Raw genomic sequence first — 25863 nt, forward strand, 5'->3', positions numbered from 1 at the left:
AGGTGGCAGCAGGCACAGGGTCATGAGTGCATTCGTGCACCTCCATAACCAGAGCCTCCACACTTGGCTTCACCTGTGTTGCTCCAGCACCAGCTCATCCTTGCTCGCCTGGTCTCCTTCAGGCCTTAGTGGTACCGGACTCATGAGTCTATCTGTTCTCATTACTTCTGGTCTGGGATCCTTACCTAGTCTTCTATGAGGTCTTCCCACTCCATTGGTCAGCTCCTGCCAAGCTCACTGGCTTCCAACTCAGCAACCCAGGGCAGCTACACTTCAAGGCCTCTGCCTGACTACACAGCACTGCCCAGCTGACTGTGTTAGGATTATTTTTCAGATTGGAATAGAACATTCCATAAGGCGACTTCTTCCAATAGTGCGAAAGGCCAATGTGGCAAGAGCTCCCATGCCATTCAGATTTTCTTCAATGTACCTAATACATTTGTTCTCTACGTTGAAATTATTCCTAGAGACATCAGATGAGCTATCAGGAGACCTTCAAAGATGACTGTACTCTGCTTTCTGTCTTTCTCCTCATATTTCCACAGTCTTCTTTCATTGCCTTTATATCATGCACTCCTCCATCTAAATGCCAACTAAGCCTTAATGGTCCAATGGCTAACTCCTCTCTAGTTTATGTTAATTCTATAAGCATAATCCTGCATGCTTGGTTGTTGATCTGCTAATAAAGGAGGGAAATAAAGGAATTTTAAAATCTTCTCTCAAGACAATATCTTGGTTTGTTTTTTCTGCATAATCCTATTTCTGCATGTCAGAAGCTAAATATTACCTTGGTCTTATTCTTTGCACTGCTTCAGAACAAAATTCTAACCTCTTTGAAGACAGATGGATGCCTTGGATGAATTAGGCTGAAGATCTTATATCTGCAAAAGCAAGAGAAAAAAGGGTCACTCATAATTTCTTGAATATTTCCCTACAATGTTTCAAGAGCAAAGTGGAATTTACTGGGAAATTTCCTCTAAAGAATATTACAGAAACATTTGGGCCGTAAAAGCCTGCATAATCTCTTTAAATAACTCATCTATTATTTGTATACAGTACAAAATGCACAAAATAAACCAGACCGACTCTCCAAATTCTATGCAGTTATAACTCTTTGTGTTGTATAGATACATTCTCAATGTAAGCTATATTGGTGATTTTATGGTATTGACATTTATTTATATTGATCTAAGCTATGATTGGTTTCCCTAAATGGAGCCTTAAAAAACTATACAGCTTTTTTCCAACAATCTTCAAAGATTAAGATTGTTGTTTTCTGTTATAATGAAACTAATAAATTGTTCAGCCTGGTTTAATTGCTAGTGTTTCTTGTACACAATGATGTACATTTTAAACTAGAAAAGCAGAAAATTATGTTTTCTTTGGCAGGCATTTGATGTACTTGGAAGAGTTGAAGCTTACCTTAAGCTCCTTAAATCAGAGAGTTTAAGTCTGGCTGTTTTGGCAGCGAGGCATGAGGAATTACACAGAAAAATTAAAGACTGCACAGCTGATGCTTTGCAAAAGGGACAAACCGTAATCAGCCAAGTAGCCTCCTGCAGGTGAGTCAAGTCTATTTCTTCCTCAGTGTAAAAAGCTTTTTCACAGCTTCCACAACCTATTAAAAAAGATGCATGATTGTCTTTTTCTGGTTCAGATGTTTTGCTGCATTATGATATGGCTTAAAAGGATCTAATGAAGTTTGATCAACAGCTATTCTGAACACAGCCATTGCTCATCCAGAAGTGAGGCCATATTCTGAGCCTGGGGACTTAAATATGCTAAAGCTTTCTGTTTACTTGGTTCTGAGGAGGGGAAAGGGGATGGAAAAAATAAGAAATGGAGCTTTAGTTCTCAAGGCTTTTCAAACCCTAGCATCTTCATGGAATAGCTCCTTCCCTTTGGTTTGTGAATCTTGAGTCTGTCCTGCCCCTTTTTTTCTTTCTGGAAGAAAATAAAATACCAGAATTTCCTCCAGTTATGACCTTGGTGGCTCACCATGCAAAACCCTAAGTAAACAGTGACAATTTGAATACAACTGCTGGGCTCCAGACCCCATGCTTTTGAACCATGCTCTAGGTGGGAATGTTTTATGAGCACATTTGGTGAATACATCAGTATTGAGCATAGTAGGCATGATGAGAGAGAAAAATCTTGAGAAACAGAGAGAGAATGCAGTGGGAAAGCATGGGAAAGAACAGGGATTGGAAGACAAAGAGGAAATGACAGAGCAGATAGTGGAAAGCATATTGACCGGGAAGAAATGAAAGCAGGGCTTACATTTTGGCAGAGAGCGACAAAACAAGAATTTCAAATAGGTTAAACCCAGTTTTTCAGCTTCCATGTCTACAGTCTCCCTGAAACTCAAAGACATTCAATTTGAAGAACCATAAATAGGTGAAATGTGATAAAATCATTTTATTTCTGTTTAAACCCTTGTTCTGTTGATTTGGTAAGTTTGGGTTTGGGGAAATATTCTTTCCACAAGACAGTCTGCATCCAGACAGAGGTATTTAACCCAGGGTTTGTGATGTTTGCTACAGAACCATGCACAACTAAGATTAGAAATAATCCAAGGTCTTCCAATAAAATCCAAAATGTTGAGGCTATGAGGACAAGGGATTATCCCCTTTGAAAAATGAATAGCTATGTTTTTTTTCTAAGTTTCTTTACTTTAGCTCCAAGCCATGTATCAAGTAATGGGGTGTTAACCAGGCATCAGGAGTTTTAAGGCGTTCCCTTCCAGGCACAAAATATGGGTACAGGAACTCCTCCTTCTCCTCCTTTCTAGCTTTTCCAGAAGGTATAAATGTCTTGAGCAATACATTAACACACTATGGGGTGGAAGAGACACTTATTGTGCCTGGACTCACAGTACATGTTGGTCATTGATTTGAGTCATATCATGACTGAATTAGGTGGTTGGGTTTCCATTTATCATTTTAAAATGATACATTCCCAGTTTAACAAATGGGTCTCAAAGTACAGACGTTATTTCTCTGGTCAGGCTACTCTTTGCTTGTGGCATGTTCCCTGGCTATGGAAAGGTTCCTTTCACACATGGGGAGATCACCATGTAGCCAAAGACCTCTGGCCAAATCTCTGGAGTTCTGTTTGTGGCTTACTCCTTCCTATCTGGTGTCCTGCCCACAAATTCGAGATACCTTGACTCAAAGTCTGATTCCTGTCTTCTCAACTCAACAAGAGCTCCGGGTTCTGTTTGGGTTCCACCTCTCTGGGCTTTGATCTAAAAATTACCTTCCAGGCAGTAAACTAGTGAAATCATAAGACTCACCTCATGTATTTTCCTTCTCTAAGAGATCACTGCCCTGTGCTACCTATTGTTCAGTGTCTGAAAACCATTGTTTCATGTACTTGTTTTTCTAGTTGGTTAAGGCATGAGGGTAATAAATCCAGTCCCCGCTTCTTGACCAGAAACTGGAGTTCCCTATTCAGTTTTGATGCGTTAACAACTGGAGTTAGAAGGTGGTCACAACTTTTTACTGCTAAATTTTAAGCTGTTTGCTCTAATCAGTAATGCTTTATTTAAAAAAAATAAGAGGGAAGCTGCTTTTATTTTATATACATTCTATCTTTGAGGTTTTATTGACTATTTTTAGCCATTCATTTTGTCATGGTTGATTATTTACTTCTTTATGTGCTTAGTGCTGTCTCATTCAATTACAAACAAAGAAACAAAAACCCCAACTCTGCAAAGTAGACATCTTCATTTCACAAAGAGGTAACTGAGATTCAGAGAAGTTAAGTTTAAATGTCATGGCATTGTTTTTGGCCCTCAGAATGTATGAATTAAACTCCTTGACACAAGTCTTAGGTTCCTTTTCCATACCAGTTTTCTTTTTACCTCTTTTGCTCTTTTTGGTCTTAATTTTTACATAATTATTGTTTTTCAAAGAGACATCTATAATTCTGCCTTTCATCATGCAGACTGGTTTCAATAGAAGAAGAAATAATTAGGGACCATTTTGAAAAGCTTGAATTAATGCTTAGGTAACTGGATTTAAGAAAATCATTAGCAATATGGTTTCTGTCAACATCATAGTTTCAAGGTATTTGGTTTCCTCGATATTTCATAATATTTTATAAACCAAATACTATCTTCATTTTGCAGGAGGAGCTGAAGATAAAATTGTTTCTTGGCAAAGGACACTTTTTGATTCAGAATGTAGATGTAGAATAAAAATCCATTAAAAATTGAACTGAAATGCATTAGACTGTCAGTTGCAAACTAGAGCCATACATTGCTACTCACCTCAATCTCATGTATTCTGTTTGGGATTTGCTTCCTTTCCTCATCTAATAATTTATGTGCTCAATGGCCTGAGTCACCATCACAAGAAATAAATAGAACCTAAGGATAAGATTTCAAGTTCCAGCCACTGCTAGAGTGAAGATGGAGTTTAGAATGCTAGCAATGGAAATCAATGTAAATTTCAACAGAGCAAAGCAGATATTGTTGAACATCACAGTAGCTTCTGAGACTTCTGAGTGCTGGTGTCACTCATGGGACACAATATATTAAGATTCCTATTATCGGACACCAGAAAATTGTTATGTATAAGAAACCCAAGACTTCATGTTAAAGGAATTTTGGTTCATACATTCTGAACGCCAAAAGGATGCCCTGACATTTAAACTTAACTTCTCTGAATCTCAGTTTCTCTTTGTAAAATGAAGATATACATTTTATAAAGTTTCTTTTTAAATTGAATGGGACAGCACCACCAGGTGAGCATAAACTCACTTGTTTACTGAGCCCTCTCTATGTGCACCACCATCAGCACACAGAAAAAGCTCAATAAACAAGTACAGTGACACATCACTTAACAGTGAGGATGCATTTTGAGAAATAAGTCTTAGGTGATTTTCTGGTGTGTGAACACCATGGAGTGCACTTACACACATCTTACACACACCTACACATCCTTACACATGGTATAGCCTACTACATAACTAAGCTAGCTTATTGTTTCTAGGCGGCATACGTGTGCAGCATGTTACTATATTGAATATTATAGGCAAATGAAACATACTGGTATCTGTGTATCTAAACAGAAAAAGTACAATAAAAATACAGCATTATAATCTTATGGGACCAGCATCATTGATTGAAATGTTTTATGGTATGTAACTATGCTTCTTTTTTACTTTCTATATAAAGAGCTCAAAAAACAAAATACTGAGGGTAATATGATCGTTTCAAATGATTACGACACAGTCAGTTTTACCAAATTGTATTCATTTTCACTAACTGGGAAGGCAATATTTGAAATAGGAAAGATAAGCACTTACCTTAATGTAATAAAAGGCTAAATTTAGTATCGGGGCAGGTAGGCATCTCAGAGGCCCTTTGTTCTGATTTTTTTTTTCTTTCTGTTAGTCAAAAAAAATAGGACCTCAGAAGTCTGCATTTATCTGAGATGAAGATTCCTTAGTAAATCTGAGACCCTTTCATTATTGTTCTGTAATTGCTACTTTATTAGGGGTATACCCACACTATTTTACTATCGTGGAATTGAATACATTTGAAGTTTGAGCAGCTTCACAAAGCAAATTGTGGTTATTTACATGTTTTCTTGCCCTTTCTATTTCCTGTCTTTGATCTGATGATAATTTAGAGTCATTATTAAATAGTTGTTATCTTTTGGAGTACAATAACTTTTACATAACCACTTTAATTTTAAAGGCATCTCAGTGGATTCTTTATGACGCCTACAAGTGCATGTAATAACAGTTGTCTTAGTCCATTTTCTGTTGCTGTAGAAGAATACCTGAGACTGGGTAATATACAAAAGAAAGAAGTTTGTCTAGCTCATTATTCTGGAGCCTGGAGGGCCAAGAATGGGTGGACACATATGGTCAGCTTCTGGTAAGAACCTCATGCTCCCTTATAACATGGTGGAAAACTGGAAGGAAACCAGGTGTGTGTGAAAAAAGGGCAAAACACAAGAGGCAGCCTCGCTTTATAACATCCTGCTCTAGTGGGAACTTATCCATTTCTGAGAGAACTAACTCAGTCTTATGGAAAAGACATGAATCCACCTTAATGACCGTGTTATTTACCTCTTGAGGACACCAGCTCCCAACACCACCACATTGAGGACCAAGCCTCAACCTGAGTTTTGGTGGGGACAAAGCATACTCAAACCACATGGCCAAGCTTAGACTTACGGTGATGCCGAAAGCTGCTGGCTTCCAGCCTTCCTTATCTCTCCCTAAGCATCATCCTTGAGAACCAAGTCTAAAGAAAAACCAAAGCTGTCTTGCTACCAAGCAGAATTTTGCGTTTATTAAGCCATAGGAATCTGTGGTAATTGGAAGTGCTGGGTCCAGGACCTTGTGTGAGGGTCAAGTTTTCTATAATGGGACAAAAAATGAGGGACCTCTTTTCTTTCTTTCGGTACTCTTACCAATTCAGAGCTCAAAAGCATATAAACACCCAGCAAGACCAGGCTACCTTGTGAAATATTCATTTGCCTTTCCTGTTTGCTAAAACTAACTTACATAATTTACAAATAAACTTACTAGAGAGTTATTTCTACACCTGCCTTAAGGGACTGTATAAGTTTTCATTATACCTCATCATGGTGGACTTAAGCTTATATGCCTCATCCTAACTGAATATTTTGCCTTGGTATAACTTTAAGTATTATCTGTTTTGATTCAACACTTACTACTTTCTTAATGTAGATCTTCCTATTTTCATGTTTTACAGAGACATAAAACAGGAGTTAATTGCATTTTGCTTTCTTTTCCCACAATTTCCATTTGTGTTGGCTACACCTACATCCTTTGGTTGATATTGTGTGTGGTTATGAACTTTTTGGACAGAACATGGTCCACTCATTCATTTGTTTATTCAGAAATATTTATTGAGCATCTTTTGTAAATCAGATGTTCCCAACAATCGAATGTAATAGGTGAAGTGTTCATTTTTATGGTGCCTGTGCTATTCTGTTGATAAGAAAGAGCCCATAAATATCAAATACATAAGATGCTCTTACACAGCAATGAGCACTATGAAAAAATATAAAAGGGAAATGAGATAGAGTGACTGTGAGCAGGAGATTATTTTAGACATTGAAGTCAGAGAAGGCCTCTCTACGAACAAAGGGGGCTACCCTGCAAACAGCTGGGAGATGAGTGGACCAGGCAGAGCAATAGCAAGCGTGCCACAGAGAGAAAGGTGGTGTGGCTGGAGTAGGGGGTATCGGGGGAAAAGGGTGTCAGACAAGACTACAAAGTGAGGGAGGAGGTAGACTCTGTTCAAAGACTCATTAGCAATAATGGCAAACACTTCTGTGCTCTAGATATAATTTAATCCTCAAAACTACCCTGTGAAATGGGGACTACTATTATCATTGTTCCTGTTTTGCTGATGAGGAAACTGGGGCACAAACAAGTTCGCTAACTTGCCCTATTGCCTGTCACACTGCAGTAAGAGGCGGTGTGAGTACTTAAGAGCTGATCTGAACTACTCTGTTAGGTTGCTAGTTCTTTGTCTTTCTACCGCTTTTATTCAGCTTTAATCAATAACAAGGAGCCTGGTGACTAAATTAACACGGATCCTTTTGTTGTATATTTTAGTGCACTCAAAATTTACTCTAGCTTCTAGCTTCCGCTCAAGTCCCAACTTCTCCGCAAAGTTTTTCTTTCTTTCAGTTCATTTAAGAAGTTATTAAATGTACGTATGAACATCTTATATGACATACCAGCATTAAGCCTCAGGGACAATCAAAGTCATATAAAACTGACCCCAAATCCCCAGAACCTGTCCCATGTCCAGTCAGGGAGCTGCACATCAAGGAAGTGTGCTCCAGGCGTGAGGGGGCCATGAGTACAGTGGGTATCAGGGTCATTTCTTCGAGAAGGGAGATGCAATCCTGAAGTCTGAAATCAGGAGAGGCCAAGTGAGGGGGTTACATCTAAGAGGGCTATGAATGGTTGCTGTATTTGTATAGGTGAAGGGTCTATATCTTCAAGCCAAGATAAACTGAATCAATACCTACCACATACGTTTCTTTGAATTTCTTTGTATTTGTTACATCTATCCTGTGGCTTCACTTTTCATTCTGTGCTGGGCTGAATCATTCTTTAGTTACTTCATTTGTCACAGTATCGTCTCCTCATTCAGACCATGATATCACCCCAAGGGCTGAAAGCATCCAAGAAGCCTCTTTTTACCTTCCTTAGTTTAGTATTACATTACGCTAGTATTACATACTAGCTGACTTGATTTGAAATGTTAAGGGGCTGGCATTACATTGAAGGAAAGCCCTTATCATAGGGAAAATATTTACAAAGATCTTAACAAACAAAAACAATATCAACTCTCCATCAAAACAAACACATTTCATTTGCCTAGTAGATTCATCTATGACTGTGTTTTATATCAACTGTACTAAGCATTTAAGAACTTAAAAATAACTGCTTTTAAGAGAATTTGATGATGCATTTAGATGGTAAATGTCAGATAGTGAAATTTAGGAAATTACAAAGTTGAGTTCTTATGACAGTCTTAACCCATCCGCTTTCCAAATATTTTCATGTCTATATTAAGCTGTTCTTTTTAGAGGCTCGGTAAATGTCATAACTGCAATCTTGGCTTGTTAACACTGTTAAGGATTTTATCATTCTAAAACTGTTAGCATGGAAAGTACCAAAATCTCATACTTTCCATTAAATCCAGGAGTAACCACACTAGGTTCTCATAAAGTATCTTTATCACTGCAATATGAATTTATTCATTTATAATGATGATGTGAAGTGAAGTAGCAAAGATTCCAGAGTAAAAAGATATGGACCCACAGAACCTCCAGAGGAAGGCTGACTAAAGAGGCAGAAATCTCTGCCCTGGATGATTGAGGACTCCTCTCATATTAGAGGGTTTGGGGAGAAGAGGACAAAGAAGAGAGACAGAGATGTAAGGGGATGTATTTATGAACAAGATGCTCATCACACTGCTATTTATAATGGTGCAAACCTGAACACCCCCTAAATATTTCCAGAAACTAGGGAAATGTTTGAATAGTTTAAGGGAAAGGACATAATGGAATAATCTAAGTCCATATTAAATGGTTTTTTGAAGAACATTTAAAGACAGAGGATCATCAAAATATAATGGTAAGTAGGTACAAGTGGGTCTCACATTCTCTCTGTGGAATAATACTAATGTGAGCTGGAGTAGGTGAGGAGGGGCAGGGGACTGCCAAAAGAACATCTTTTTGAAAGGAAATACGCTGAAAGATATTTTCATGTTTTCCAAATAATCTCAAATGTGTGCATTTATCTGTTTAGCTCTTGCTGTGCCCTTTTAATCTCAGTACTATGTTGTAAATTATGAGAAAATTTCAGCAATTATCTTTTCAAACATTACTTTTCTGCTATTCCCTTTTTTCTCTTCTCCTATACTTTCTATTAGAAGAGTATTGAAGCCTCGTGGTCTCTTTCAGGTCTCTTACCTGTCTTCCATATTTTATCACTGTTTTAACTCTTTGTGTTGCATTCTCTGTGGGTCCTCAGGCTATTTTTTCTTTTGTTAATTTTCTCTTTGTTTTCATTCATTGATTTCTTATTTTAGAAAATATATTGTTTTCATTTCTGTAATTTCTAATTAATTTTTTATATCTAATTTTGTTTCTGACTGTTTCAGTTTCTTGCTCTTTTATTGTGGGTGTTGGTTTTTCTTTTGTATCTGATGATCTCAGGCATTTACTTTAAAGTCATTGTCAAATTGTTCTATTTATTTTCTTTTCAACTGGAGTACATTTATCTCTTGGTTGTTGAATGTCTTGGGTTTGCTTTTCCTCATGTGTTTTGAGATTTTGGATTGGACTCTCATTTGGAGTGGGAGGTTTTCTTCCCTTGACTTTCTTTTGCTTGCTTTCTTCTCTCGTTGCTCTTTCCTCCTTAGCAGCTTTGCAGTAACCAACTGGACTTGTAGGACCTTCAGTCCAGAATCAAAATGTCCTTCTGTTATTTGATTAGGGTCACACAAGCTCTATGGAGATATTGTGGCTCTTGCAGATGCAGTCAGGAAACCAGAAGAGGGCTTAATGTGGTTCCTGATGGCTCTGCCATGTTTCATTCCATGGCCCCCATAGCAGTTGCCAACAGCATTTTCAACCTCCCCTAATGAGGGCGGAGAATTCAACTCTGCTACTGATTTGAGGAAGAATCCTATAGAAATGGAACTTCTGGCCATCTCACATGCATCTGAACAAGAAACCAGGAGCCCTGTAACTTCAGCCACACTTACTGCTTTCTGTTTCTACTTTGTTATATATACATAAAAGATTGTGTGTTTGTGTGTGTGTGTGTGTGTGTGTGTGTGTGTGTCTCAGAGAAGCAGAGAGAGAGAGAGAGAGAGAGAGGTTCGTTTGGTGGGAGAGACTTTCAAAGTGTATAACTTAAATAAGAATCAGACTAGGCATGGTGGCTCACGCCTGTAATCCCAGCAGTTTGGGAGGCCGAGGCGGGTGGATCACGGGCCAAGAGATAGAGACCATCCTGGCCAACATGGTGAAACCCCGTCTGTACTAAAAATACAAAAATTAGCTGGGCGTGGTGGCACATACCTGTAGTACCAGTTACTTGGGAGGCCGAGGCAGGAGAATCCCTTGAGCCCAGGAGGTGTAGGTTGCACTGAGCCGAGATCACGTCACTGCACTCCAGCCTTGGTGACAGAGCAAGACTCATCTCAAAAAAAAAAAAAAATCAAATTTATTGTAGAAACATATGCATTTCACTTCTACAGTATAAATGGCACTTTTTCAATGTAGGGATGAAAACTAGAGAGCAGCAGTTGTTTCCTCCAAAATAAAGACAACCATAAACATAAAAAGACACTCTTTGGGTTCCTGTTAAAAGAAGCAGCAAGCTAAAGATAAGGAAGATTTTTTTTCCATCTTCAAAGTATAATTTGTCCATAGACAAAAAGAAAAATATGGTCAGCTGATCCCTCCCAATGAGACAGAGTAAGCTGTCAAGTGCTTACCATCTGGTTTAGCTCCTAATCCAGATGGGCTGACAATAGTAAGTTATGAAATGTTTGAAAGCAACTTGCCATTCTTTGGAAATAATCATTAGAACAGATTAACATTGGAATTTCCCCCCCCCTTCCAGCCCCAATTTGCAACAAACGTGAAGAAAGGGCAAGTGCTTCCATACAGTAAATAGAACAGTCTATTCTTGAACCAGAAGTTAATACGTCTCTGCTCTTTGAGGGGGAAAGAAAAGGCAATTATTTTTCTTCTCCCTCTGCTCCCCTCTGTTGGCTCAATGAATAATGAAGAAAATGTAAAATGTTCTCATTTAGAGTTTCTAACAAATGCTTGAAGAAGCCTTCACAGTCTGTGATGCTTGGGAAAGTCAAAGTCAACATCAGGAATAATCTGATGTCCCGCATATTCACACTACAAACAGGCGTCCTCGAATCCATTCTTACAGAGACAGCCCAGAGGTCAATCAGTATTTCCAGTGCAAATCACAGAGCCACTGACTGTTAGAGATAGAAGTCTAGCCCATTATTAGCCCCTCTCCCACCCAATCAGGCGGCCCAGGAGCAGTGTTGCTTCCAAATCAGAACGAAATGACAGGGCACCACGTTTTTGGTTCAACCAAGTTTCTGTTACCTGTTGTCAGTTCTTTTCTCATAATTAATTTAATAGGACTGTAACGTACTAGGACTCATTTCTGGGAGACTTGATTATATTCTATTAATTTCTTTTCAGTTCATGTAAGAATTGCTGGCAAAGAGTGGGGTCATACCTTTCCTTTGATCAGATCACCTGCTGTTCAGGTGCTGAGGAAATTGTCAATATGCATGCTATGCAGGTTTTAAAATGTTTTAAAACTTTCAAAATAGAAGTCTGGTATCATCGTGTAAAGTTTCTAATGGAAAATTATGGAATCCGGGCTGACTGTAACCTGCAGATTAGGGTTTAAGAAGGAATACAAAAAGACAGGAGCAGCCCTAGGACTGGGAATGTGGTGGATATATTCCAGTTGGGAATTAGGGAAAAGGCACTGGTTACTGCCCAGTCAGACAGAGATGACCTAGTGTTAAGGGCATAGAGAGAGGGAAATGGGAGCTGGCTAGAGTGACCAAGATGACTGGAAACTTCTCTTGTGAACTGGATCTAAGCCACATGTGAGAGTGGAATAGACACAGGATAGGCAAGGATGCACACAATGACAAGGCAGCCCAGTCTGTCCTTCTAAGAACGAAGAGGTATCAAAGCAAACTACACATGATAAACTTGGTTTAACCTAACTGTGATTGCTAAAGCATACTGAAGAAGAAACTGGGCACTCTTTGGATAGCCTGAAACTTCTACAAGTGGTCAAAAGTGCAGAGTCATCACTGTTCAAAACTATTGGACACTGTTACCACGACATTTTAAGTATGGTAACTGCACAAATGTTCTTCTCAATCTTTATGTGTTTTCTTCCCTTAATGATCAGAGACTATTTTATTTGAAAATGGGCATTCATATTCTACTACTTATAAGGCTATGTGTTCAGGGCTACAAGGGTTATAAGAATGATAGGACACCGTTTATTTCCCTCAAATAATTTACAATGCAATAGATACACATAATAAGGCATAAATCCCTGCAAAATGAGAATCTCCAAGGTCACTGAAACACAGAGAGAGAGAGAGAGATCCTATGTGACTGGTTGTAATTCATCTAAATTAAAATTGTAGGTTGTAAAAACGCAAAATTTTTATGGAAGGAATGCTTGGTTTGGTTTTATTTACCTATATTTGTGCCGGAGGGACCTACAAGACACGTAGAAATTTGCACAAGCTGCCATGTCCCTCTAGTGGCCACTTTGAAAACTACAGCAGACGTTGTATTACCTGGAGAAGCCAGCCAGTTGCAAAAGAGCTCATCAGCCAGGCCATCCCTGTGCCTCTATGACAGCGAAGAACACTCAACTCAGGGCAAAGTGAAATTTTAGAGGAGAAAATATTCCCTAGAAAAAGCACTATGAGGTGGTAGAGTGTGAATGCTGAGATCAGATGTCAGCCATTTCAGAACTAGGCAAATTACTGAGCCTCTCTCTTCCTCAGTCTATTCATCTGCGAAATGGGGATAACAATCCTACCCAACTCACAAGGTTGTTATGAGGATTAGAAAAGAAACTATTTAAAATATTAAGAATGATGCCTTATAATAGTAAGAACTCAATAACTGTTTTTATTAGTTGCAATTATGGCATTTTATGGTAAAAACTGAACTGATGTCTGTTTTTCCTTAAATTTCTTGAAGGTAAGTTGTGTAAATCATCATTAATTCAATAAAATTGTTAAGTACAATAAGTGTATCTATTTAGGTATCAGAGAGACTTGACTTTAAATCAATTCTTTGACACTTATTAGTTATGTGTCTTTAGAGCATTTATCACCTGTGGAGCCTCAGTTTCATTGGCTAAAAATTGAAGTTATTGCTACTTTTCTGACACCTCACAAAGTTGTTTTAAGGATTCTGCCAAATAATGCATCTAATGCACTTAACAAAGTGTCATGTTTGTTGCAAGAATGTATTAAATAGTAGCTACTATGATGACTATATGCAAATTCATAGGAAGTGTGCATCTGTAATCTACATTTCCTATGGTATAATCAAGTGATGCCATTTTAGAAAGAGAGCTCATTTTGTATTCAAATGTCCAAAGAGGAGGCTGGATTCAGCGTGAGTATTGAATTAGAGCATCATAATTAAGACAAAGTAGGGATTCAAGAGGGAAATTTGGGAGGTGGAGGGAATGCTAGAGCAAGTTCAGGTCAGAGACAGAGAGTGCGTTTGAGTTATGATACTTCTGGTACTTGAGACATTATGGCTAGGACTTACAGATTACTGCAAGAAGCTGGCTGATAGTCTCATTCTTTGGAGAAAGCCAAGGAATAAAAAGAGTAATGTGAACAGGAATCAAAAGGCTTGGCTGGAGCTGGTTACCGTGATCTAGTTTCGCCCAGGGAGTAGCCTATTCATAATTTGGACTCCCCTCCCAGCTACAGCTTCTTGGGGTCAGGGAGGCCTGTATTCTATGTTTAGTTGCTAAAATAGCCCCTGACTGGAATGGATGCCAAGGACATTTGGGGTGGGACCACACAGGGCAACTCATAGGTGGGAGCAGGTACCGTCATCTTGGCTGATGCAGTTCTTTATCAATGCTATTTTCTTGATGAATTGTATTAATAATGTCCAAATTCCTTTTATTTTAATGACATCATCTGCCGTTTTCAACTGTCTTTCTTCTCTACATGCTTGCCCATTTCATTTCACAGCCTTTGTTCTCTGTACTTTCTTTCCACAATGCTCCTTATTCAATTTATTTTTCTCATTCCAGGTTGCCATTTTCTGCAGAAAACTTGGAGTTTACAGTATATAGGGAAGCTGGTCTTTTAAATGCCTTTTAAGCATATAATATTTCAAAGTCTAAAGCCTAGTCAAAATATAATTAGTATAACCAATACACTGCTTTTGTAGAATTATGGGATTTAGTATTATTAAGAACTATTTCTTAATGATAAATGAGAAGAATCTCCTGATGTCTTGATTATATTCTTCACTGTCTCTATGTATTAAAATGCAAAACTAAATATTTAAAATGTAACATCTGTGAAACATTATGTGCCAGGAATAAGATTACTCGTAGTGGTTTCCTATTTACCTCCAATTAAACTTATCTGGGACTCCTGTGGTACCCACAGGACATACCTCAGTGTTCCCCAGCTCTATAGTGGCCTCGTCACTCCAGTGAGGTTACTTTACCTCTCAGTCATTTAGGATCTTGCCCCCATTTCATTACTAATTAAGTTCATTTTTACAGAGTCATAAATTAATTATTTTTAGGTAAAATCACTGAAATCTCTTCCTCATTCTGAGCTCTTTTTAAACTCTGGGTAATTAAATTTAAGAGTTATGCTAATCTTTATTAATACAGCACATGAAGGAAATGAAAGGCATCAACTTCTTAAATAGTCTTAGGGATAGGTTGGAAAATTTAATAGTGCTTATTCCATCAAGAATATTAGGAAACTTGTTAACATATATTTGGACTAGAGCTAGAGTTCAGCTCAACGTTGATGCATTGTTTTAGAGGCGTTTTCACGGTAGGAGCTATCACGTCACTTTTTTTGGTCTCATGAGGCCAGCACAGGAAGAAAAATGATAATGTGAGACTCAGCTTCTTTTTTTTAATCAACAAGTATATTTGATTTCTAATTGTTGGTGATAACTTGGTTCTCATCTGATGAATACAGCCTTGAGCATTCATAATCATTGAGAACAGGGACCTTAGTGTTATATAAATATTTTACCCCATTGGATCAGTAAATGTTTTGTTAATTGGCTGATCCACATTTCTATTCAAAGAGCATCTTTAGATAAATGAAGCTTTTAATAACACCCTAAGGAAAACTCATGGCAAACATACTGTGCCTTTGCCATAAGGTTTTCAAAATATCCTACAGAATTATTAAAAAGTAAACCTTTAGAAAAGAAGATTAGACCTTGTTGCAAAAACCCATAACTCATCTTTTCCCTCAGGACTGACTGACAAAACAAAAGAAGATAATTTGTTTTTGCTTTCTGCTATCCCAAGATGACAGCTACTTACCTTCTGCTATCCTAAAGCTGATGCCTTTTACCAATGCCTACCTAACATGAGAGCAGATCTCTTTCAAATGCTCTGTGTTCTATATTGTGGTAGAGTGAACTAACAGCTGGCTTGCTCTGTTCAGCTCTGGGGTATCCGGCATCCATGAGATGATGGTGTGCATTAAGAGACGAGTGGATCATCTGACCGAACAGTGTTCAGCGCACAAGGAATTTGCTCTTAAGAAACAACAACTGACAGCCTTGGTGGAGGGTTACCTAAGGAAGGTAGCTTCATAAACTAAAACTTAAACATCTAAGTTGGTGATAATAGATGGTATGGTAGGTGCAATATGTGGGCGTGGTGGGAGGACAGGGGCGTGTCTCCTTAGGCTGCTCTTATGTTCCACATTGGGTCCTTTAAGTGAACTAAACAGAGGTAATTCACTATTGTTCATCAACTACCCCTGACCCAGGTGGCTCGTCTGCCACCTTCAGCCTGAAGGTATACACACAAAGGCAGTTCCCCCTTTGCACAGTACTGTGTTAACTGAACCAAATATATATGGGAATAGAGTGGATATTTCATTTGCATGGTTCTGAGCATGGTTCCAATATGCACAAGTTTCAGTTACAATGATACCATACAACACCAGGACTATAGAGAGGTAGATAGATTGATATATAAACAGATACCAAAAATTATGAGTTTTAGGTTTTTCAAGGAATAAATTGCCATTATCATATTTTATTGAACTAGAGCAGTGCAAGGCAGCACAGTCATTCTGCATGTAAGCATACATGTGAAAATCCTCTCTGCAGTGAACATGATGGCTTGATATGGAAGAATTTTACTTCCTATTTCCAGAGGGGAATAAAACTAAGGAGCTACAGTTTGACTAAAAAAAAAATTTATCTTTAGCAAAAAATTAGCAGTAGCTCAATGGCATTGATGTTAATGGACCTTGCTGCGGAGGCTGGGTCTCAAATTTTGAATGATGTTTTCATTTGATACAATGGACTTACATGCTTGAACTTCCATGAATAGAATTAGTAGACTTCACTAGAGAGGACATTAAATATCAATGTCTGTATTTAAATTGCCTCCTCATCTGTTATTAATCCAGAACCTTGGGAATTTTGTCATTCTTCTGGTGCCTGGGTTCAGGATGTTTCCAAATATGTTGGCAGCTGTGGTGTTGCATTCCCTGGAGCTTGAGACCCAAGTTAATTTGGTGACAGTGGAAGACACAGTAGGAACTCAGCTGTTGATACTTGTCTTATTGCCAATTCAGAGTGAATTTGAGTGTAGGGACTATGGACTGGAGTCAGAGGAAGGGGACAAAGCATGTGACTTGAATGGGATAGAACACTTCAAAGGTTACTTTAGTCACTGACTTATGTCCACTGAAGATCAAATCATAGTCCTCCAGGCTCATCAATTAAATGTCCTAAATATGTCCCTGTGTTTTACTACAGCATGTGTAGGGTTTTGCACTTCTCTGGAGTCCCTCTTCCCAAATTACTGCAATACCCATGCTCTGGATCTTGCCTTCAAAACATGCCTGCAAATTGGGTCCCATTCAACTCACAGATAAATTCATCTCTGTGGATGTGTTAGCAAGTGTATTATCCTTCATAGGTAATATAGACAAGTTCTTATAGGATGTGGATGATTGTTTATATCTCATAGCTGTTAATAAATATCTTTAAACATACAACGTTTGTTGGCAGGCCACTAGTATTACCTCCCATGAAAAGCAGCATTATTAAAATATGAAATTCTTAATATTTAAAACTATATTAGATTAATATTGGTAAAATATATTTCAAATATGAGAATCTATAAAATATCTTCCTGACACATGTGCATACATACATGCAAAAATATATTAATAAGACTACCATATGTTGTTTACTCCTAAAGGTGGAAATGTCAATTCAGAAAATCAGTTCAGTACTTTCTAATACAGTGGATGTCGGTTCCACCCGTTCTGAATTGGAGAAGATTTTTAATAAGTATCTGGAACTAGATATCCAAGCTAAGGTAAATAAAATGAGAATGATGTGGGTGTATGGCTTTATAAATTATGTTTACAAAAGCATATGGCTATACTTTTGTATATTGTATATCAAAAAATATTTGATAACTATAAACTTAATCCTAGCTTGCTTGAGATTTACAATTCTAAATTTGTATATAGCACATAATGACTTAAAATCTCATATTCCTATGTGTCTAAATTATATTTACATGTGCATCTATTAGGGCATTTGTGCTCACTGAAAGTCAGCATTACAGCTGGGTATTAAACACTCATTTGGTTCCTTTTTGTTGCCTGGGCAGTTTCTCAAAGCCTCATTTTGAGGGTGATAGAAGAGGCAGGCACAGTGCTTCTCTAAGACTATTTGCAATTTTTTTCTGTAAGAGCAAGTTACCAAATTACCAGAAGCAACATGCATTATTGCAAGATTCCAAGGATATAAATAAAAACAACCTTGTTTGCTTACCTAACATTCAGAGACAGAAAATGCCCCCCGCCCACCACAGCACCTTCTCCAGCTCCTTCCTGCTCCTTTCACATGGCACTTGGCTCCAAACCTGCCCTGAAGTTTCTGTCTGCTCCAGCAAAGTTAAAGGAAGGTGAGTCAAGTGCCCTCCCCTGTTTCTCCCTGACTCCATTTCTCAGCAGAAGAAGCTCCTTCATGGACTCTGCCCCCACTGGAAACTCACAAACACACCAATTTTTTGTTGAGTGGGGTATTTTTTATTTATTATTTAGAATACTTAAAACTTATGTCTGAACTCAATTTCATTTTTACATTTTAAACATTTTAGAAATGGGGAGTAGATTACAAGGGAAGAATTCCCTGCTTATCTCCTTCCCAGAGTGCTTTCATAAAGCAGGGCCTGTAAATTAAAATGTCCTTCATTCAATGGAGTACTTGGGAAGCATATTAATTGCAAGTAGGGAAGCAATCCCTCATTGCTGCAGAGTTTTTTTCTTTTATTTTGCTTGGTTTTTAGGTTGGTCTCACATGAAATTTTACAGGGCTCTTTCTGTAACATGCATAATTGTAATGCCTACTATTCCTATTCGTCCATTTAATCAGTGGTCGGAGTTCACATAACAGAAATTACACTCAGAAGAAAACATAGGAGAACATCCCTGAGCAAATCAAAGTCACTGATTTTTTAGGTTGTTTAGGCCTGGTATGTAATATTTTCCCTACTAGCTCTTCTAGATAGAGATTTAAATAAGACTGCACTATCGATATATCTTTTTGTAAATTAAAAACTAATGAATAAGTTTTAGAGATTCGCCCACTAATAAAATTAGTTTATGAATTTGCTAGAGCTATTGTTAAATTTCATATAGCAATCTCATGTATAATTATGTAAATTATTTGAAACATTTCTTCCATTTGGTTTTACCACCTTTCATACCAAACCTTTCTTTTATTTGTGACACAAAAGTTAGAGTTCTCCAGCACCACATCACACCTACTCTAAAATGGACCACATAATTGGAAATAAATCACTCCTCAGCAAATGCAAAAGAACGGAAATCATAACAAACAGTCTCTCAGACCACAGTGCAATCAAATTAGAATTCAGGATTAAAAAACTAACCCAGAACCCCACAACTTCATGGAAACTGAACAACTGGCTCTTAAATGTTGACTGGATAAACAATGAAATGAAGGCAGAAATAAAGATGTTCTAAGAAACCAATGAGAACAAAGACACAACATACCAGAATCGCTTTGACACATTTAAAGCAGTGTCTAGGGAAAATTTATAGCAATAAATGCCCACATGAGAAGCAAGGAAAGATCTAAAATATAAAATTGCATATATAGCAATAAATGCCCACATGAGAAGCAAGGAAAGATTTTAGATCTGTCATCAAAATTGAAAGAGATGAGGAGCAAGATCAAAAAAACACAAAAGCTAGCAGAAGACAAGAAACAACTAACATCACAGCAGAACTGAAGGAGATAGAAACACAAAAGCCCTTCAAAAAAGCAACAAATCCAGGAGCTGGTTTTTTGAAAAGATCAACAGAATAGACTGCTAGCCAGACTAATAAAAAAGAAAAGGGAAAATAATCAAATAGATGCAATAAAAAACAATAAAGGGGATATAATCACAGATTCCACAGAAATACAAACTACCATCAGAGATTACTACAAACAACTCCATGCACACAAACCAGTAGACTTGAAATAAATGGATAAATTCCTGGACACCTGCACCCTCCCAAGCCTAAACCAGGAAGAAGTTGAAACCCTGAATAGACCAATAACAAGGGCTGAAGTTGAGGCAGCAGTTAAGAGCCTACCACCCAAAAAAAGCCCGGGTCCAGATGGGTTCACAGCCAAATTCTACCAGACACAAAAGAGGAGCTGGTATCACTCCTGAAACTATTCCAAACAATCCAAAAAGAGGGAATCCTTCCCAAATCATTTTATGAGACCAACATCATGCTGATACCAAAACCCGCCAGAGACTCAACAAGAAAAGAAAACTTCAGGCCAATATCCATAATGAACATAGGTGCCAAAATCTTCAATAAAATACTGGCAAACTGATTGCAACAGCACATCAAAAAGCTTACCCATCATGATCAAATAGGCTTCATCCCAGGGATGCAAGGCTGGTTCAACATACGTAAGTCTATAAACGTAATCCACCATATAAACAGAACCAAAACAAAAACTATTTGATTATCTCAATAGATGCAGAGAAGGCCTTTGACAAAATTCAACAGCACTGTATGCTAAAAACTCTCAATAAACTAGGTATCAACAGAACGTATCTCAAAATAATAATAGCTATTTACGACAAACCCACTGCCAGTATCATACTGAATGGGCAAAAACTGGAAGCATTCCTTTTGAAATCTGGCACTAGACAAGGATGCCCTCTCTCACCATTCCTGTTCAATATAGTATTGGAAGTTCTAGCCAGAACAATCTGGCAAGAAAAAGAAATAAAGGATATTCAATTAGGAAAGGAGGAAGTCAAATTGTCTCTATTTGCAGATGACGTGATTGTATATTTAGAAGACCCCATCGTCTCAGCCCAAAATCTCCTGAAACTGTTAAGCAACATCAGCAAAGTCTCAGGATACAAAATCAATGTGCAGAAATTACAAGCATTCCTATACACCAAAAACAGACTTAAAGAGAGCCAAATCAAAAACAAACTGCCATTCACAATTGCTACAAAGAGAATAAAGAGGAATACCACTAACAAAGGATGTAAAGGACCTCTTCAAGGAGAACTACAAACCACTGCTCAAGGAAATAAGAGAAGACAGAAACAGATGGAAAACATTCCATGCTCAAGGTTGGGAAGAATCAATATCATGAAAATGGCCATACTGCCCAAAGTAATTTATAGATTTGACACTATCCCCATCAAGCTACCTATAACCCTCTTCACGGAACTGGAAAAAAAACACCTTAAACTTCACATGGAACCAAAGTAGAGCCTGCATAGCCAAGTCAATTCTAAGCAAAAAACAAAGCTGGAGGCATCATTACACTACTGGACTTCAAACTATACTACAAGGCTACAGTAATCAAAACAGCATGGTACTAGTACCAAAACAGAGATATAGACCAATGAAGCAGAACAGAGGGTTCAAAGGCAATGCCACACATCTACAACCATCTGATCTTTGACAAACCTGACAAAAACAAGCAATGGGGAAAGGATTCCCTGTTTAATAAATGGTGTGAGGAAAACTGGCTAGCCATGTGCAGAAAACAGAAACTGGACCCCTTCCTGACACCTTACACTAAAATTAACTCCAGATGGATTAAAGACTTAAACATAAGGCCTAACGCCATAAAAACCCTTGAAGAAAACCTAGGCAAAACCATTCAGGACATAGGCATAGGCAAGGACATAGGCATAGGCAAGGACATCATGACTGAAACACCAAAAGCATTGGCAACAAAAGCCAAAATAGACAAATGGGATCTAATTAAGCTCCAGAGCTTCTGGACAGCAAAAGAAACAATCATTAGAGTGAACCAGCAACCAACAGAATGGGAAAAAAATTTTGTTGTCTATCCACCTGACAAAGGGCTAATGTCCAGGATCTACAAAGAACTAAAACAGATTTGCAAGAAACAAACAAACAAACCCATTCAAAAGTGGGTGAAAGACATGAACAGACACTTTTTAAAAGAAGACATTTATGAAGCCAATAAACATATGAAAAAATGCTCATCATCACTGGTCATTAGAGAAATGCAAATCAAAGCCATGTTGAGATACCATCTCATGCTAGTTAGAATGGCTATCATTTAAAAATCTGGAGACAACAGATGCTGGAGAGATTATGGAGAAATAGGAACACTTTTATAGTGTTGTTGGGAGTGTAAATTAGTTCAGCCATTGTGGAAGACAGTGTGGCTATTCCTCAAGGACCTAGAAATAGAAATTCCATTTGACCCAGCAATCCCATTACTGGGTATATATCCAAAGGATTATAAATCATTCTCTTATAAAGACACATGCACACATATGTTCATTGTGGCACTGTTTACAATACAAAGACCTGGAACCAACCCAAATGCCCATCGATATAGACTGGACAAGGAAAATGTGGCCCATATACACAATGGAATACTATGCAGCCATTAAAATGATGAGTTCATGTCCTTTGTAGGGACATGGATGAATCTGGAAACCATCATTCTCAGCAAACTGACACAAGAACAGAAAAATAAACACCACATGTTCTCACTCACAGGCGGGTATTGAACAGTGAGAACACATGGACACAGGGAGGGGAGCGTCACACACTGGAGTCTGTTGGGGGACAAAGGGTAGGGATAGTGGGGGTAGGGAGGTTGGGGAGGGATAACATGGGGAGAAATGCCAGATACAGGTGATGGGTGGGATGGAGGCAGTAAACCACATTGCCATGTATGTACCTTTGCAACAATTCTGCATGTTTTGCACCTGTACCCCAGAACCTACAGTGCAATAAAATATGTATATTTTTTAAAAAGTTAGAGTTCTCAAAATAAGTATAGCTCATATAGCCAAGAATAATTTAAAATAATTTTCATTTTAAAGTGAAAATGAAAATTATTTTATTGAGGAGATTGTTGGTATAAGTTCAGTTAGTAATCATAATTGATGGAAATGCAGAAGATAATGAAATATGAATGTTCATGATTCCCCTGTCAGTTTCTGACCTCTGGGGCTATGCTTTTACAGGAGACATCACATGAATTAGAAGCAGCTGCAAAAATCATGATGGAGAAAAATGAATTTGAATCTGATGACATGGCATCACTTTCCTCTAAAGCTAGATGGCTAGCAGAAGAATTAAACCAACTTGGCCAAAGCATTGACTCCAGATCACAAGTCCTGCAAACTTACGTGGCATTTCTGAAGTCATCAGAGGAGGTATGGTACTATTTGTTAACCTTCTTCAGCAAGGTGGCCACTGCCCATGTCCTTGCTTTCTGTGGGGATATACGCTCTGCCTTGGTGGGTAGTTCCATATACTCTACTTCTGTGCGTGGGCTCACTGATAGGCCCTGTATTCTTGTAAACCAGAGAGTGATTGCAGCAGGTCTCAATCTATAAAGGTTTATTAAGTCAAGGTTGAGGAGGTGCCTGGGAAAGAATAAAAATTCCAGGAGCCTCTGTGATCTCAGCTGTTCCCAAAGGGGGTTTGGGGAACTTCAGTATTTGAAGGAGAAAGAGCAAGCATGAGGAAAACAAAAAGAAGGGAGGCTAGGCAGTGAGGAAAATGATTACATTTCTGTGAGACTCTGATTAGCCTCAGCACATCTACATTTTACATGTGAAAGGAATAGGGGAGAAAGTCAATTATGCATTGTTACACACCCAGTGAGTCTACATTTTACATAAGATAAAGTAAACATGTGAAAAGAGGCAATAAAGGCTGTGACATAAGGCTGTGAAATTACAGTTATCTGTTTGGGAACAAAAGCAAAGCAGTTTTTATGTGTGTGTACTCAGTTCCCAAGCTTGCCTTTCCCTTGGGCATAGTGAGTTTGGGATCCTGAGATTCTGTTTTTCTGTTTGCTTGCTTCACATTCTTCAAGGCACCACACAAAGGCTCAAATAGTAAGTTGGTTTTCTAAAAAATCATACAAATTTGTATGTGTGGATAGTTGTATGCACAAATAAACAGAGTGGTTATATTGGAATACTTTTTACTTCATCCTACAAATATTTACAATATCCTAAATGTACAACAAAATTATTTCAAAATAGTCATCTTCTAACCCATGGATCTTTCTGAATACTTTAGCCATTAGTGTGGTTCATTTGAAATACACAGAATTGGAACAGGCTACTGGGTTCAGTCTCAAATCTACCTTGTGTGATACATTTTCATATGCTACCCCTCAGAGCTTCTTATGAGGCCTTATTTTGTCTGGTTATACTAGATGGCCTCTAATATTCCCTCTCGTAACTGGATTCTATCTCGAAGGTCATTGTTTCTTGAAGCTGGCATCAATAATAGAAAAGCCCTGGAGTCCCACTTTATTTAACCCCGATCCTAGTAACCCCCATGCCAGTGTAGCTCACTCTCCTTTTCAGGCACATGGGTGCTAGTTTACTGGAAGGCAGAGCCAGCAGGGTTCACTCAGGGACAGAGCCAACCCAAGATAAGTAGTGCGTTTTTTTGCATCTTCTCACCTCCACCTTCTCAACACCTTCATCCTTACCTCTCACCACCACCTCCTCTGTCTGAGTCCTTCATAATATTCTTAGTTTACCCCTGCATCCTTTTCTACATTTTTGCTCAACTGTTTGTTCTTTCTGGCTTCTTTTTAGCTTTTCTCTTTATTTTCCTGTTTTCTTAATTTTTTATTTTTGTGGGTACATAGGTGTATATATTTATGAGATATGAGATGTTTTGATGTAGGCATACAATGTGTAATCATCACATCCTGGAGGATGGTGTATCCATCCCCTCAAGCATTTATCTTTTGTGTTCTTTTTAGTTCTCAATGCTAAACTCTCATGGCTTGGCAAGTTCCAAACTAATTCCAACTGACAGAATTATCTTGTTGATGAACATTGTAATGCAGGACATGAAATGGTAGAGAACCTATAAAGAAGTACTTGCTGTCCTCATCATTGTTGCCAAAAATGAACCTCTTCGGCTTTCCGCTAAGCATCCACTTCCGTGACCCACTCCAGCTTTTGGACCAGGAGGCTTAGCTTTGCAAACAACAATTTAATCAGAACATTTTACCTTCATGCTTTTCATTTTCTGCTAAAACTCTTTTCCTACTGGCAGAGCCTCCCATCCTTCAAACCCTGGCAATGCTTCCCATCCATTACTTCGCCCCTCCTCTGGCTTCCCTTTCTTCCTCACCAGCTCATGGTTACACATATCCTTTCCATTCTCCATCCCCTCAACTCCCTGCCTCCACACCGACTAACCCTGCCAACTCCCAATAAGAGATCAATCCAATACACTGTGTACTCAGCTTTTCTTTCCAAGCTTCCAGACGCTCCAGTGGAAAATCATGCAATTGTACTAATTGGCCCTGTTATGAATGCATGGGTCTCTGCCTCAGCTGGGTCCTCCATGTGCTGCCTAGTTAGCTCCCATTTGGTGACAGTTCTCAAGCATCCTATCTTAGTTTCTATCCCTAAATCTCATCCAATGTCCTTACTTCATATGTCACTGAAATTAAAAATGAAGCCATTGAGAATAATGGCCTTGACTTCCAAACTTGTTGACATATTCACCCATCCTCCATGGGTTCCATTAAAGTAAAAGACTGATCTGTGATCAGTCCTTTCATGAATATTCCTACATCTTTCAGCATCTATCTCCAGCAATCATCCTCTAGTTTTTAAAAGGTTTCTTTTCCATTGCTTCTTTCCTTTTGTTCTACAGTTATGTCCGCATAGGTTTGTCCCCACCAAGGCTAGCACTGCATCATTCTCTTTCCCTTTAAATGTAGACTTTTTTTTTTTGAGACAGGATCTCACTCTGTCACTCAGGCTGGAGTGCAGTGGCATGATCACAGCTCACTGCAGCCTTGACTTCCCCAGGCTCACGTGTTCCTCTCACCTCAGCCTCCCAGGTAGCTGGTACTACAGGTATGTGCTACCAAGCCCAGCTAATTTCCGTTTTGTAGAAATGGGGTTTCTCCATGAGGCCCACGCTCAAATGTGGACTCTTGAAATGGGAAGATGACACTCCTC

General features: G+C 38.4%; 1 protein-coding gene and 1 long non-coding RNA gene across 9 annotated transcripts in view; one reads left to right on the forward strand and one right to left on the reverse strand.

Annotated features, from left to right (window-relative positions):
- The window catches only part of CCDC141 (coiled-coil domain containing 141), a 219532-nt gene that overhangs the window by 126327 nt on the left and 67342 nt on the right, over window positions 1-25863 (forward strand). For all 7 annotated transcript variants that reach the window (XM_032292805.1, XM_032292807.1, XM_032292811.1 and 4 more), the window contains 4 exons: window positions 1390-1562; window positions 15776-15917; window positions 17557-17676; window positions 22876-23067. In XM_032292805.1, the coding sequence (XP_032148696.1) occupies window positions 1390-1562; window positions 15776-15917; window positions 17557-17676; window positions 22876-23067 (627 nt within the window). The remainder of the gene's footprint in view (window positions 1-1389; window positions 1563-15775; window positions 15918-17556; window positions 17677-22875; window positions 23068-25863) is intronic.
- The window catches only part of LOC116561094, a 39573-nt gene that overhangs the window by 3515 nt on the left and 10195 nt on the right, over window positions 1-25863 (reverse strand). For both annotated transcript variants that reach the window (XR_004273285.1, XR_004273286.1), the window contains exons 2-3: window positions 1536-1618; window positions 788-881 (exon numbers count right to left, since the gene is read on the reverse strand). This is a non-coding gene — a long non-coding RNA (uncharacterized LOC116561094). The remainder of the gene's footprint in view (window positions 1-787; window positions 882-1535; window positions 1619-25863) is intronic.

This window comes from Sapajus apella, unplaced genomic scaffold (genome assembly GCF_009761245.1).
Source record: "Sapajus apella isolate SASKATOON/1434 unplaced genomic scaffold, GSC_monkey_1.0 scaffold28, whole genome shotgun sequence".
Lineage (NCBI taxonomy): Eukaryota > Metazoa > Chordata > Mammalia > Primates > Cebidae > Sapajus > Sapajus apella.